At 42.7% G+C, this 16,520-nt stretch overlaps 1 protein-coding gene across 1 annotated transcript in view; it reads right to left on the bottom strand.

Annotated features, from left to right (window-relative positions):
- SCN8A (sodium voltage-gated channel alpha subunit 8) overlaps positions 1–16,520 on the bottom strand; it is a gene marked incomplete at its 5' end in the record, with an annotated part of 113,857 nt that overhangs the window by 82,541 nt on the left and 14,796 nt on the right. Inside the window, one exon of the mRNA XM_084610444.1 lies at positions 5,538–5,867. Within this exon, the coding sequence (XP_084466570.1) occupies positions 5,538–5,813 (276 nt within the window). The remainder of the gene's footprint in view (positions 1–5,537; positions 5,868–16,520) is intronic.

Here is a 16,520-nt window from a genome sequence, read left to right as displayed (position 1 = left end):
CCTCCAAATTTTGCATTGGAGAAGGGGCATGTGAGAGGGGCAAATAATTAAAAAAAAAGACCCACAGACTTATTCCCTGTTAACAGGATACGTTTTCCAGAATCTGAACTCACTTCCATTATCCCATTATTCACTGAGAGGTCTTAGACCTGGGCTCACCTCAGACTCTGAGGTTTTGCAACTTAGGCCCCATTTCAGCAAGATACTTCAGCACATGCTTAACATTAACCCTCTGAGTAGACATATCGACTTGAAAAGGGCCAAGACTTCACCCACTGACTTCAGTGGGACTGCTCGGTTCACAGGCTGTCTTCCTCCGGGCCCCAGGGGTGTTCAACCCGCCACTCTGCCTCAGGCCCCGCCCCCACCCAACCCATTTTCCCAAGCCTCCACCCCCACCCCGCCTCTTTCTGTCCCCGCTCCACCCCCACCTCATCTCTTCCCGCAGAAGCTGATCATGGCAGGCAGTAGGCTCTGGGAGGGAGGGTGAGGAGTTGATTGGCGGGGCCACCGGTGGGTGGTGCTGGGAGGCAGGGGGGTAGACTGGCTGCCAGTGGGTGCTAAGCACCCAATAGTTTTTTTTCTGTGGGTGCTCCAGCCCTGAAGCACCCATGGAGTTGGTGCCTATGACTCAGTTACTTAGGCATGTACTGAAGTCCCTTGCTGAACTGGGACCTTGAAAAGCAACTGTGAGTTCACAAAATCTCACCCCTCATATAATTTTAAGCCATGTTTTCCCACACACCCTCCCCAGGGTGGCATTTTTCTAGCTTAAAGGGAAGTTCGAGCTATATATTAGGTACGGCTACCCAGAGAAGCTCAGAAGTCACAAAGTGGGCCTATCCATAGCAGGTAGACCATTTTTTCTTTTACAATCTTTCTGTCTCCCTTCTTTGATTCTCTGCCTCCTTCCTGCAGTGCTTCTGGGTGTGTTCCATGTTGCCCACATTCTGCTAAAGGTAATATCCACCTTGTCTCTCTAATATCCTGGGACCAACATGACTACAATGACACTGCATACACGATACATACTGTCATGTGGGGAAGCTTTCAGTTTCTCCTCATTCATTTCAGCTGTTGACATCATTTGATATACAGGCCGTGTCTGGGGTCTCAAGAGCATGGATGGGAAAGGGTATTTTCAAGACAGTTTTAGGTAAGGAATATTTCCCCTCTTGTGTCTAAAATCCAGTGGAGGATGGAGAAGAAAGGGCACCAGGGACAATGCAACTTAATGACCTGGTGCTTCCTCTCATGGTAAAGATAACCATGTGCATTATTATTATTATAGCATCTCTCTTCCAAGGATCTTCAAACTCTTCATAAAAAGAGTAATTACTTCTCACTCCCATCCCTGTGGGTGGGAGTGATAAAGTTGGCCAAGCAACGGGAAAACGCATTTGCAAATTCTGATTCTGATTTGCAAATTCTAGACTGTTCTCAATGGTAGCAGATGACAGAACGAGGAGTAATGGTCTCAAGTTGCAGTGGGGGAGGTTTAGATTGGATATTAGGAAAAACTTTTTCACTAAGAGGGTGGTGAAACACTGGAATGCGTTACCTAGGGAGGTGGTAGAATCTCCTTCCTTAGAGGTTTTTAAGGTCAGGCTTGACAAAGCCCTGGCTGGGATGATTTAACTGGGAATTGGTCCTGCTTCGAGCAGGGGGTTGGACTAGATGACCTTCAGGGGTCCCTTCCAACCCTGATATTCTATGATTCTATGATTCACCATTCAGATTGATCATATTACTGCCCTTTTTAAACTTAAAAAGAAAAGGAGTACTTGTGGCACCTTAGAGACTAACCAATTTATTTGAGCATACAGTATGCATCCGATGAAGTGAGCTGTAGCTTATGAAAGCTTATGCTCAAATAAATTGGTTAGTCTCTAAGGTGCCACAAGTACTCCTTTTCTTTTTGCGAATACAGACTAACACGGCTGTTACTCTGAAACCTTTTTAAACTTGTTTTCTCTTAAAATTAGTTTGTGTTCATCCCTTTGACTGTTTGGAAATATGATGTTACCTGCCTGACTCCCTGTATGCACACATGAACAAAAGTATAAAACATCCAGTCAGAAAATGAAAACTTCATATTCCTCCAGTGACCAATCACACACAACTCAAAGTTCTCAGTTCATGGAGAGTCCCAGAAACTGCAATTTGTTCAGATAAAATCTTCACTGGTTTGTGCATGAATGGGAAAAAGGGACTAATTGGTCCAATAAATTGTGCTTATGAGTAAATAATTCACCCAGTTCTAGTAAGAATCATCATCCCCATTTTACAATGGAAAAACTGGGGCACAGAAAGGTGAAGTGATTTGGCCACGGAATGCTACTCACAGATCTAGAAACAGAACCTAGGAGTTCTGACTCCCAGTGCCTCACCTATAACTATTAGCCAACTGGATAATGAGAAGTTAAGATTCTCAGTTGAATGCTGACAGTAATCAAGATTACCACTAGCTACAGCTGTTCCTAACACAAGGGAAAAGCAACCATCCACTGTGGCGCCTATGTATGCTGTGTACCTAGCATTAAAAGAAAAAAATCCATGTTCTAAAACTGTTTGGCAAATGCTGGAGAGTGGGGGGAATGTAATCTGGGCAAACTTCCCACTGTTCAAACAGATCTGCAATTTCTGATGATTGAGAGGGCTTTTCTTTTAAATGAACTTAAAAAAAACTTTCTGTGGGAAGCTCTAGAGTCTTTGGCTATATGAAGAAATGATACACGTCTAAATCTTAACATGCTGAAGTGGATGCAAACTAAAAGAGCCAAAAAATAGGCTGTCCTAGTATTTATGGGAAGAGAGAAAGGTTCTTTGTACAGAGCAATAAGCATGAGGTCAGCTGGGCTGTAAAAGCTTGTCATTGATATCTAGAACCTTCCCCTCCAACATCTGCAGCTGTTCCCATTGCAAAAAGAGTTTACATTCTCTGCATGGCATGTATGCTGAGTTTGCAGAAACTCTGTATGTGGCTATGCACAGAAATCCCAGCTTCTTTTTGGGGATATGACAGAGCATTTCCAGATTTATTTCCAGACAAAATGTTATTTCAAAGCTGCCTTTTCAGATAAAAAATTAACATTTCCCACCTTAAAAGATTATTAAAAACATGTTTTCTTTGTGGTGCTCATCTGCGATTCCTTCCTCTGGGGAAGTACTGGGACAGCTTGCAAGGTTTTTCCCAAAGCTCTGAAGGGTGGAAGTCCACATCACACTTTCACTCACTACTCCACAATTCCAGTGCATCCCTTTCCAACCTCTATCTCACTTGAAGACCTAGAATCAATTCTCTGTTGGCCTGCGCCTTGTGCAGTCATTCACTCCAGTGAAAAACTGGTACAAAATGCTCCCATTGTTCAGGTTTTTAATAGCATTTTTACCCACTTTGCCCAGATCAAATTACTGCACTAGGCCCAGGGAATAATGAACGGAGCCCCTAAGATGCATGCTTCCACATTTCCAAACTTTCCACACTGAAACTATTTGACAGAAGCTCCACCACTTGGGAGGAAAACCTGGATTATGTATTTTAAGGATTCTTCCCACACAACAGGATGAGGTTATAGCGCTGTGTATTTGGAATATAAAAATCCAATCAGCTGGAAATATTTCCCAAGGATTATGTACGTTCGTACTTACCTGCCAGAGCAGAACCCTCAGGAAGATTTTGTAAGGGCTGCATCAACACTTGCAAACTTCGTGCCTGGCTCTCAGCATCACTGCAGCTACATTGGTGCTAACACCAATGCAAGCACTAGTGTGGAGAGGACCTAGATATTCCCAGTACCATATTCTGCTCTGCACTAGTGCTTGCATTGTTATTAGCAACTGAGGCACAGAAGCAAGCATTAAACTTGCTGTTGTAGATGCAAGACAAATTATGAGGCGTATCAAATTTTTAAGGGCCAAATCCAATTGACCATACACATGTGAGTAGTGTGCTTATGCTCACAGGACCACTCACATGAGACAGGTAAGAAAGACCTGACACTAAGACAAAAGCTATAAAATATGTATTAAGTAGCCCATAATAAGTTATTGATTTTACATGGCAGTTAACTGATCACCTCAAACTCGTGTAAAATCACTGACCAATATTTATCTCGAGCAGTTGCGATATAAACAGTCAAATTTCCATCTTCCCAGGTGAAACCAGAATCCCAGGCTGCATCTTTCCAGTAGATTTCCCAGTTTATCCAAACTCTGACCTCCATGTAAGAAAGTCACAGAAATCAGAGATAGAAAAGATAGTTGGTATTATGTTATCTAGTCCCCCATGCAAGCCAATGGCAATGCTCCCCTTCATTGAACAGGATTGTTCACTGCTGCAGGGATGCTGGAATAATTGATGTAGTGGGAGTGCTGAGAGCCACTGAACCGAACTGTAAACCCTGCATATGATGGAAACCACATCAAGCCAGGGGGGTATGGCAGCCCTCCCAGCACCAGCACCTCTGCACTGCTGTACAGTTACTAAAACGACTTCCCTTTGGAGACTGTTCCATTTCCTAGCTGAGTCCACCATCAGGAAGCCCCTCCTGATTTATAACCCTCATTTTTCCCATTCCTACTTTCATCCCTATGACTCCTTTTTTTTTTTTTTTAAAATCAACCTAAAGAATTCCTCTTCTTCTGGGGTGTCACAATTCTGCCCCACCATTCCATTCAGATCAGAGGTTGACTGTATCCCATACAAATAACTAAACCTATCCCCAAGAGAAAAAGTCTCTTCTACCACCATTTGCAGACCCCTCTTTAATCGAGACAACACAGCTTTCTGCATGAATTCTACTGTCCTGTGTTAGGGTAGCAGCTGCCATTGGATTTACTGCAATAACAACTCACATTGCTTTGAAATCTGTAAGGTGCCAACATCATCCCAAGTGTGAGTTTTCAGAGCCACCTGAGAAGCAGACCACTCACCAAATATTATATACATAGATTTTAAAGGGCAGAAAGAACCATTAGGACCAGCTAGTCTGACTTCCTGCATAACACAGGCCACAGAGTTTCATCTATTAATTCGTGCATCAAGTTTATGTCATGTAACTGATCTAAAGCATATCTTTTAGAGAAGACATTAATCTTGATTTAAAGACTTAAAGTGATGGAAAGTCCACCAGATCCCTAGATAATTTGTTCCAATGGTTAATTATCCTCACTGTTAAAAAGCTGCACTTTATTTCTAGCCTGAATTCAACTAGCTTCATTGAATCTCATTCTGTTTTGTCAGCTAGATTAAAGAGTCCTCTGTCAGAAACCTTCCCATGTACGTACTTACAGACTGTGATCAAGTCACCTCTTAACCTTCTCTTTGATAAGATGGATAACTGTTCTGAAGCGTCATGAAGGACAAAAGCAATGTTGGTTAAACACAAGGACAAAACAGTAAGTTTAAAAAACCACAAGCCTGGCACAAAGATTCCATTCCCCCTCACCCACATTACCAAGGTGGCTTCTATCACCCAAACCTGCAATTCCCTAAGAAAAAAGTGATTTTAGTAACATCTCTCCTGCAGACTCACTTTCTGGGTCAAATAATAAGGGTCAAAGTCCTCCAGTGGTACAGCAACCAGGCCTTTCGGGATGTCCCCATAGATGAAAGGCAAATTTTTCCCTGCCTCCAGGTCGCTGTTAGGTTTTGGTTTGCTGTCGTCATCGTCATCCCGATGGCTGCTGTCTTGCTTTGGACGCTTCTTCTTCTTTTCCTCTGCAATACGCTTCTCAATGTTAGCCAGAGATTCTGGGGTGAAAGGTTTAAAACTATCAGGGCCTGGTGGTGCGAGCAGCTGCGCTGCCATCTTTTCATCCTGCAGCAGCTTCTTTAGTTATGTTGCACCCAGGACAGGTCAACTCTGCATGGGATAAAACAGCACAGACAAAACAAATAGTAAGTCACTGCACGAGAGATGGACAAGTACATTTCATGGGGAACCAATGATGATTCATTTTGGCCTTGATCCGAAAAGCCTTTGCACAGCAGGATGTACAAGGCTGATGCACTCCGATGCAAGTGAAAGCCACGAGTAGGAGCAAATCAGGGCAGGCACTCTGTCTCAGTCTGCTGCATGTCAGACCCCTCATTCACAAGTGCACGGGGCAGAAAATGGTGGTGGGAAACTGGACAGGTCTAAAGATGGATGGGTTTAAGTATGTTTCTCATCATGCTAACAAAGTTCTTAGCTATGTGCACCCTTCTATATCTTCACTCATGAGTCTAAGCAGGAGTAAATTGGGGCCAGCTTTTCAAAAGCTCAGCTTGTTGGGCGCACGTTGGGTGCTCAGCTCTTTTGAAAGCCTGGCCCTCAGACCCTATTTGATACCACTGAAATTAATGAAAAGTTTCCCTATTGATTTCAGCGGGCATTGGATTAGGCCCCTAGGGAGTACTCAGCAATGCTCATTAACGCAGGATTGAGTTCTCCTACACTCCTCAACATGCTCATTACTTATTATGTATTTATTTGTGCAACACTCCACACCTCTGCTGTGCAAGATCAAATCTTATAAACCCTTTAATTACACACTCAATTAATGGGCTTTGGGGGCAAATATTGTCATTTATGCCTCCAAAATTTTTTCATTTTTAAAAAAGGACTTTACAAAATATAATCGTAATTTTAAAAAAAACATGCAGCTGTTTAGACAAAAACATCCCCACTGCACCATTTTCAGCCCAAACATTGCAGTTTTGTGCCAGTGCATGAGAACAAGAAAAGTGAAGCAGATTAAGTACAGAAGCACAACTGACTAAGGCCCCCGAACCCTCAAGCTGCTACGGTGGGGAGCAAACCCTTTGCACCCACACAGAGCCCCAGCAGACCTGCTCATAGCAGCTTGTAGGATCAGGGTCTAACCAAGTTGCCATGTGCAAAGCTGAATGAGTTGTGGAAAAAACAAAAATCAGCACCACTGTTTTTTTTTTTTCTTTTAAAAAAATGTGTTTAGGATGACTATTAAATTTAATTTGTGAAATAACTACAAAAATATACCACAAGGGCATTGGTGAAGTTTGTCAGATGGATTTGCCTTGAGATACAATCCTGTATTCAGTAAGTTTTGCACTGTCCCCACAAAGAGAGTGTTTATAAGGTATTAAGTGAACTCAAATTTAAAAGCAGACAAATAAAAGGGGGTAGCTAGAAAATCATTTTGTCTGGATCCAATACTCCTAGAAAACCCCTGAAGTTTTACACCTTTTGCCAGTCCTTTGTTTGAGATTGAGCAATAAGAATGTGTTGCAATTCTGAGATAAGGGGAGGATGTCACTGATTCCAGCTTTTCACACTTGGGAAGAGGAGAGCAGAGGAATTCTAGAAACCTTGCACTGATGCAACAGCACTGCAGCATTGCAGGCTGGACTACAACAGAACATAGACACTGCTTGGTGCTTAAGGGAGGAAACCTGAATATTGAAGGGGCATAGAGTTTCAAGAGGAAAGACAAAATTGTCACTGGATGTCAGACACAGATTTACATATGAAAGTCATGCACACTATTGGTTTGTACATTTAAAGACTACGGATTGCCCAGGAAAAGACAGAGATCTCATTACCCAGAGACAAGCACACAGAGTTTTTTTTACAGTAGATATTTAATGCCAGGGACCTCTGAATAAAGAATGACTTTCATGTTCCTTGAAATCAATGATTGCTCTAGGGCCGAATCATTATGATTCAGCTATTCCAGCATGAAGTCAGTCACAGACAGCCTGCGCAGTCCTCGGCTTTGAAGATGTACCTGGAATAACTTCATCCTGGCAAGATTCCCTCAAATCCAATGAGGTCATCAAGATGGTGGAACGTACTCATTCATAAAGGGCAGGCTGGAGCATTTTGTGTCCAGCCCTGAGCAAGGTCCACTCTCACAATGTCCCTTCAGGGGTTTCTGCCAGGGAAAGTGAGTGTCGTAGGAGTGGGAGATGCAGGGGGGTGGAGAAGGAAGGAAATGGTATACTCAGATAAAGCCCTTTTCAGGGTGGATCATAATCCTGGCTGGTGAGACATGGCTCCAGGTAGTCCTCACCCCTCCCTGTGAGGAGCATATGCCACACGGTCCATGTGCTCCCTCAGCAGCTGAATGCAGGTAGCTAGGCCAGGAGGGGAGGGGAAATCCTTAACCCCACACCCTCTTCTCACACAGGCTACTCTGCACAGCCATGCAATGTTGAGTTAAATAATAAGAGTATCAGTTTCCTACTTTGATAGTGTTGTCACTTACAGAAACAAGCCAACCTAGAATGTGTACAACCAATTATGGGTTCACTGATCATGGAGATTTTACCAAGTAGTTAAAGCTGGAGGTAACAATTTCCTGAGTAAATTACAACACCTGATTCTCTGGCAGCTCCTGCTTTTTACCTCAGGATATAATAGTATTTGTGTGGCTGAAGTTGCCAGCTCGTGTGTTACTTGGTGTACACCTTAAAGCTCCAGCTTCTGAAGTCCTGTGGTTAAATGAGAATCTCAGTTTTCATCTAAAAAAAGTTAGTTTCTAGCTCTCTGGTCATGAAAAAAGCTTGCAAATATAAAATGTGAAGGCTCAAAAAACAGAAGGCAAATAAAGAACCCCGTATGTATTAATTCTGAAAATCTCACGAAGGCAAGCCAATCTCATGCTTCTAATATGCTTGAGGCTGGAAAAATCAAGTCAAGTGAAAACTGAGAGGCCAGATATGAGCCTTCATATGTTCTTAAAACCTCTGTTACCATCCCAAACCCACCCTGCCTCCCACCATACTCAGCAACACCAGCTTTTGACTCCCTCCTCGCAAACGTATGGGAACAAAAACTAACTTGGCTGCCTTACTTAATGCAATTGTCTTCTTTTGCGCAATGGGCTTTATGCATGGACCTACAACGATATTATCTGGGGTGTTTGTGTGTACCTACTAATTACCTCGACTGGGGGCACTCAGAAATAGAATGTGTGTCATATAATCTATACAACCAATAGCTAATGGAGATTCTTGTTTAGTTCACTTGGCAGGAGCCTATGTTCTGGAGCAGAGGGCGAGGGTCAGGCTTAATCAGGTCTATCCTTGTCATCGCTGTGAAATTCAATGTAGCAAAGCAGCATAGCAACAAGCATGAATTTGGGCCCATGTATTGGTTACAGTATCTGCTCAGGATCTTTCTTCTGACTACACATGTAGCGCCATCTTTAAAACAACAACAAAAACTCTTTCTTGCTCATTTATTTGGTGTGTATAGAATCACACCAATTTCCACAATATGAATTATGTGTTATGAATTGCACAAAGCCTGAGTTTTGTTCATCCCGCAGCAAGGCTATTTTCAAGATCTTTGAAGCTGCACTCAAGACAAAAGCAATGCATGCAAATAAATTCTTCAATTTCTTTTCACTTCCACATAGAACAAGAGGGATCTACTGGGTCTATCCATTAGAAACCTGGAGGAACTGGGAGACTAGAAATCAAATTCTTAATGATGCTGAAGTAATTAGTATATTACAATGGAAATCATTAGGGGACTAAGTAGCTCATGCTACTGTAACAGCAGAGAAACAGACTTCACCTAAGTGCTTTAAACTAGAGCGAGGCAAGTTTGAAAACTTTGGTTCAGATTCAGAAATTGACACAAACTTCAGATTCAATTATTATTTGTATTCTAGAAATGCCTACAGCCACAACACAATGGGCTAGGCCCTGCACAAAGAGAGATAGTCCCTTTCCCCAAAGCTCTTACAATCTAAGACAAGATTCAATGTTCTGATTCAACCCACCACAGAATTAGGCTGTGATCTCTAACTTTGGGCTCAGCTACACACACTTTTTGTACTGCTATATTGGTTTAGCAACAGACATAGTTTAAGTGGTCTGACCCACATATAAAATTGTGTCCATGCTAAGGGCTATACCAAGTTAACTACATTGGTATAAACCCCGACTCCTAACAAATACTTAGATGGGTATAATAATGTGTGTAGACCAGGCCTTAGATACTTATATGGCTCCAGGATCCTAGCACCTCACAATCTTTAATGAATTTACCCCCACAACATCCCTGTAAGGCAGGGCAGTTCTAGTATCCCACTTGTACATATGGGAAACTAAGGCACAGAGGGTAGGTATGTCTACACAGCAGCTGGGGGGTGTTTCTCAGTGTGAATAAACAGACTCACACTAGCTCTGCTCGAGTGCAGTACAAATAGTGTGGCCAGCAGCTCTGTGCACATGTTCTTCCCTTTTATATATATAGAAAGTAGGGGTCTGTTTCCTTTATATATTTGGGGAACAGAACCCATATATCCTGAGCCTCAGTTCAGTACTTTAACCACAAAGCCTTCCTTTATTTATTTATATATACAGACCATCAGCCCAGGAGCCTGTTTACCCAAGTACATTTAGATGGTATAGTGAAAAGTACGCCGCTAAAAGATCAGACAGAAAGATGGACAGGTGCTGCCTAAGTAGCAACTGTGCCCTCTTCTACCAGGCTGCCACATTAGTGCATCTCCCCATCTGTTCTGCAAGGACCACCACTAGAGATAAAGAGAGTGGAAGGTCTACAGGACTTGCTCATTGCCTAACCCCCTCCTCCCAAAGGGATTTGATTGTGCTAGGAACATTTCTATTTTGGAAACAACTCAGCCACCCACAATTTTCACACAGGCCACTGATATCTATGAGATAGCAAGGCCTCTCAGGCACTGTCTGCCTGGCCTAAATCCAAACCAATTTCATTACAAACTCCCTGGATCCTTCCATCTTTGCCACTGGGCTTGCTTGTAGTCTATAATTCCCTTCCCCAGCAGAGGATACATACTTTGCCATCAGCTAGATACTCATGCTTAAAATGTCTCTTGTGCTTTTTGTAGGAGATGGGGCACTGAGATAGGTGTCCAGCATGGGTCATTCCATTCCGCCTCCTTAAGTTCCCCTACCTACAATGGTAGCTGGACCTGCACCTCCTGGCGACTGTTAAGAGAAGGACAGTGGGCAAAGTGAATGCACATTACCCAGTCCAAATCTAATAATCGGCCAGTGCTGCAAAGCCACTGCTCTATCCTCCCACAACGCAGCTCTACTGAGATACCTGGGACAGCTTGGCAGGTGGTCTGCTGCAACTGGAGCTTATCATGGGAAGTGCGCTCATCTCATTGTTACCATGATTTGTCGTTGGTACCATCTGTGTGTTGCATTCACTTCATCGATCATATTATACTTGAAATGCAAGCTATTTGGGGCAGGTGGTTATGTATATGTACAGCACCTAGCCCAGTGGGGGCCCCTCGGCACTATCACAACACAAATAAATAATGCATCACTTACAATCTGGCCTAGGATCATGACTTTCTATGGGTTTTGATGAAAAGCATCTTCATAATTAAATGCAACTTACAAATATAGAGTTATCCCTTGTAAAATGAGCCTATGCAGGTCCAAAATCCCCTGCAGTAGGATGTTTAAGTGCATTTCAGTAAGGCAGAGCATTACCAGCTGCATCATGCCTCTCCAACCCACCTTTGACTGCATTCTCCTCTAGTTACTTCACCCTGCCTCTTAGTCCTTCCTACACTCTGAAACCAGTACCTGGATATGTAAACAGAGATCTCATTTGACTCTAAAACCACCTCCCCATGAGGAAGTTAATTGAACGTATCTCCCAACCCCACCTCAGTTTTCAGCTGCAGGTCCAAAATCTGAAGATTAAATATTCTGCCTCATGTTATTTCAGAGACCACCACACTCAGGGCCAATGTTCCCTCTAATTTTTGACCGGCCGTGTGCACAAAAAAATTCTTCTGTGCAAATTTTTGTACTTCTGTGCAAATTTTTTGTGCGCACAGTGTTTCGCCGTGTGCATGGGGTTTAGGATCTGTGTGTGCGCACGCACACGCACACAGCTTACAGGGAACAGTGCTCAGGGCCTGACTCTCCATTGCCCTGCCCCTCAGGCAGTCATCCGCACCAGTGCAAGTTGGGTATAAAATGCTACCACTTTAATTTGGTACTGTTTTGCACTCACCTTGCACTGCTGTGTCTGCACAAGGTGCAGGGTGATGAAAAAATCAGGCATCTATCTTTAAAAAAAAAAAAAAAGAGAGAGAGAGATTTGTGAGAGTCCTCTGGAATGGAGCCGACAGAGGAGAGCAGCACAGAGTTGTATCAAATCATAAAAGTCAAAAGTATCAGGTCTTCCAGTTATCTTCCTGCCAGCACAGGTTTGGTTCCCATGGTACCAACTTGTCCAAGACTACTTTCAAGCAGTGGTGTTCCCATTGTTTCCCATAGAAGAATTTTCCTCCAGACTAATAGATCTAATTAACAGGGATATTTTTCCTGGACATTCAACCTACTATTTTCCTTTTCTTAATTTCACTCCATTACGCTTAGTGACAACCCTCTTTGCAACATGTTACACAATTCCCCTCCCCTACACCATGCAAGTATTTGTACACTCCCTGTACATCCTCCAGCTCTTTAGTCATACTGTGTCTAGATAGGTACGTAGCTTCCCAATCACCTTAGCATTTGAGCCCTTCCCAGATAGGCCAGATCTTCAAGGGTAAATCATCATAGCTCCATTGATTTCAACAGTTATTTCCTGTGAAGGAGGTGGGGAAGAGGAGGAGTGGGGTTATGATCTTTTTTTGCTTCTTTAAATAGAGGGTCTGAGAAAGTTTCTTTCCCCATTTAAAAAAAGAAAAAGTTACTTAGGTGTGTTTTTATTTGTTTGTTTATTTTTCAAACACAATGTAAATTCTAAAAGTCATGTCTATCCTTTTTGTCTAGAAGATTTTTTGGGACACTAGAGAACCAGGAAGTTGATAACGTCAGCGACACCAAGCAACTGAAAGCAGCAATGATTTTTGTTCCAACTGTTTAAAACTTGGGGGTGGGAGAGGTAGGGAGAAGGTTGCTGGTTTTTCTTTTTTGTGTAAACAGCTATTTAGCTCAAATGCATGAAAAACATGCTGGACAAAAAGGCATTTTTATAAACAGATTCAAATACCCACATCCATTCAACTGAGCACTGAGAAATCTCATAGTCCATATCAGAGACCTCCAAGTAGCCTTCCAACCAAACTGGACTCGACATTTCTGATATTTATCAGGTAAATAAGAAAAGACTCCTTTAAAAAAGAGAGCCTCTTTATATATCATAAAGAAGCAAAAAAGTGCAAACCCAATATTTTAGCCTTTTCCAAGCCTCCTTTATAGAACCACACAAGCATTCTCATCTTTTAAAAACAAAAGCTCCTCTAATGTACTCGACAGTATAACATTTGTATGCACTTCATTACTGACTTCCCCGAATACCATGAAACTGTACAGCAGCAGAGAGGATCTAGTCTACTTGAGTGGCAGATAAATATACAAGGCCTGATTTTAAAAAAGCATGGTAACTCAGGCCTCTTCCAAAAAAAAAAATTAAAATAAAATAATATATAGAGATGCATGCCTGATTTGTGTACACAATTACACCAATGGTAGCTGGAATTAACCAGCTAATCTGATAAATGGCTATTTTAATGCAAAAATTCACTATTTGTACTTAAAAATAAGGTGCACAATTGCACACAGCTCTGGACTCCCTATAATCAGACTCAGGTTGACAGATAACTATTGGCTCTACCATCCCCTAGGTCCCTCAACCTTCTTGGGGCAAATTCAGGTAGAAATAGATACACCTGCAAAGTGTTTGGCCTGAATCCTTGGCTTGTGGGCAAGGCAGGCAGCATTCATCTTTGGTTGGATACCCTCCTTCCTAGACTCGCCCTACAGCTAGTCTCTTCTAGTGGAGCAGAGTGCAGCCAGGATCTTGGATTAATGGCCCAACTTTTGAGTGGCTTGGGGACTTTTCAATTCTAAAGTTTCCTTTTGAATGTCCCACTCCACATATAAGTACATAGAGCCACTATGGCTCCATTGTGCAGGGAGAGGTAACAGGCCATTGACAGTGGGAACATGCTGCAGATGTGCCAAAATAGTTCTTAACCAGGGGACAATCCTGCATGGAGGAAGTTGGACTGGATGAACCAAGACATCTCCACCCCTCCCCACAAATCTAACTTAGAGAACTAATGGCCTTGTCTACTCTAGACAACTGAACTATTCATAGTTGAGTGAGTTGGGTTACATGGATTTAAGCACAGAAGCCATCCTGAATGGTGTTAATGATCCCTGTGGGCTGCCCTGCATCCAGGCTGGCTCTCATCCTACACAATTTTATTCTTTATGGGCCTGAACTATCTGAGAGGCCAGTCAAGATTTTCAAGAGTGAGTAAGTGGTTTAGGAGCACAAGCCCCATGGAAAGGTGATTTTTAATTAGGTCTTCACAGCAGCTGGAGGTGGAATCACCAGGTCAGGTAGACATACAGACACTACTTTAGCTTGAGCTAGCTCAGAAAAATAGCGTGGCTGTGGCACCACGGGCAGTGGCTCAGGCCTAGCTGCCCAAATGTGTACCCAGAGGGCTGGGCAGGACTGCACTCATATGCTGAGCTAGCACGTGTACGTTTACCTGACGTGGGAATTACACCTCCCAGCTCCTGTGTAGGTGTACCCCAACTCTCTTCATAGCATTTGAAAATCTCATCTCAAGTTTAGTAGAGTTCAAAAAAGGACTGAACATTTATATAGATAATGAACACATTTAGAGACAAAACAGACCTATTAACAAAGCAAAATCAAGAGCTTTGGAAGGGCTGTAAACCCTACTTCTTCAGGGCAGATTTCACTCTTTGGGGCAGGAACCACCTTTTTGATCTGCATTTGTACAGGGCCTAGCACAATGGGATCCTGATCCATGACTGGGGCTCCTAAGTGCTACCATAATACAAATAACAAGCCACCTTTAATTAATGGGGGTTAGAAAAGGAGCTTCCCTAGGTATGGGGGCAGATTATCTCATACCTGCCCACTGCATGGTTTCTTGCACCTTCCTCTGAAGTTGGCCATTGTCAGAAACAGGATACTGGGCTAGATGGGCCACTGGTCTGATACAGTTCAGCAGTTCCTATGGCCCACAAGTATCTATCCCACAGTTTCACAGTTCAACGCGCAGAAGCAGTGTATTCTGGGAGACTTTGAATAGCCACTTGGAAGACAGCCGCAGGACTAGCTGAACTAATCAACTAATCTGCACTCAGACCGGAACTAAAATAGTTCAGACCCAATATGTATCTAGTCCCGCTGAAGCACACCTCCTTCCAATCTGCACATAGCCGGGTAAGTTTCTCCAACCTAGACAAAACCTATAAGAACACTCAGCCAGAAGCCTTATTTTAAAAGCAACAAGCTCTGGCTGGGGCCTAAAGAAATTAACCAGAACAGAGGCTGGAATTTGTAGTAGAAAAGGGGAAAGCATCAATGTTTCTACTGCTGGAGGATGAAGAATTTAATATCTTGCAAATTCTAGCAAAGTGCCCTTTGCTACGTGGCCTGTGCAGTGGAATCAGTGGGAATGGTCTGAATTTTCCTTATTGAGAATAATCAAACATCAGGGGTTAAATCGTGGCTTCACTCCCATTGACTTGAATGGAGCCAGGATTTCACATTTAACATACAAAACACCTCCCCTTGGGCCTGTTTCTCTATTGCCCTGCACCTTGTCTGACCAATCACACACTCCCCCCTCGAAGATTTAACAAGAAAGAAGAGCACTGCAGGTGAAATCTTCAGTTACCAAAAGTTCATTATTTTCACAAGTGCTCCCTACAGTCCACTTACGGCTGCCTTGTGAAGCACTATCATAAATTATTAAAGTCAATAAAATAAATTAAAACATATTTTGAGGCAGTATCCTTGTTTCAATGCATTTGTTCATTTATTAATTTGCAAGATTCAGTCATTCGCAACGTGTCTCCCTGTTGTTTGTGTAGGGTCCGCCTGAGTGAAGTTGTATATATTTCACAACTTCATACAGACACATGCATCTATGTATCAGTATACACACGCGTATGCACACACCCACACCCTATGGCCTACTCCTTTAAAATTAGACTGGACGAGATACTAGGAGTAAATTGAAGGGGACAGTACTCTTCTGTCAGGGAGACAACCTCTGTGGGACCTAAAATGTTTTTTCCATCTCTAGTAAATAATATATACATACTCTACCAAGGTAACGAAGCTACCTATGAGGTGAGAGGGGTGGCCATGTGGTCAGCTGGCACACAGCACACTGCATGACCAAGAGCCTAAGGTGAACTTTGGACAAACCCTTACTTTTATGTCATGTGTCATACAATTTTTTAAGCTTGCACAAGGAAGACAGAATATTACTCACCAGGTCCCATCTCTCTTATAGTAACTTGTGTAGATCTCAGTTTATTTACTTCTCAGGAATGAAAGAACTAGGGGCCACCAAATGAATATTAATGGGCAGCAGGTTTAAAACAAATAAAAGGAAGTTCTTCTTTACACAGCGCACAGTCAACCTGTGGAACTCCTTGCCTGAGGAGGTTGTGAAGGCTAGGACTATAACAGGGTTTAAAAGAGAACTGGATAAATTCATGTAGGTTAAGTCCATTAATGGCT

The sequence above is a fragment of the Lepidochelys olivacea genome, assembly GCF_965140295.1.
Source record: "Lepidochelys olivacea isolate rLepOli2 genome assembly, chromosome: 20".
NCBI classification, from domain to species: domain Eukaryota; kingdom Metazoa; phylum Chordata; order Testudines; family Cheloniidae; genus Lepidochelys; species Lepidochelys olivacea.
This window is presented reverse-complemented; position numbering and strand designations above follow the sequence as displayed.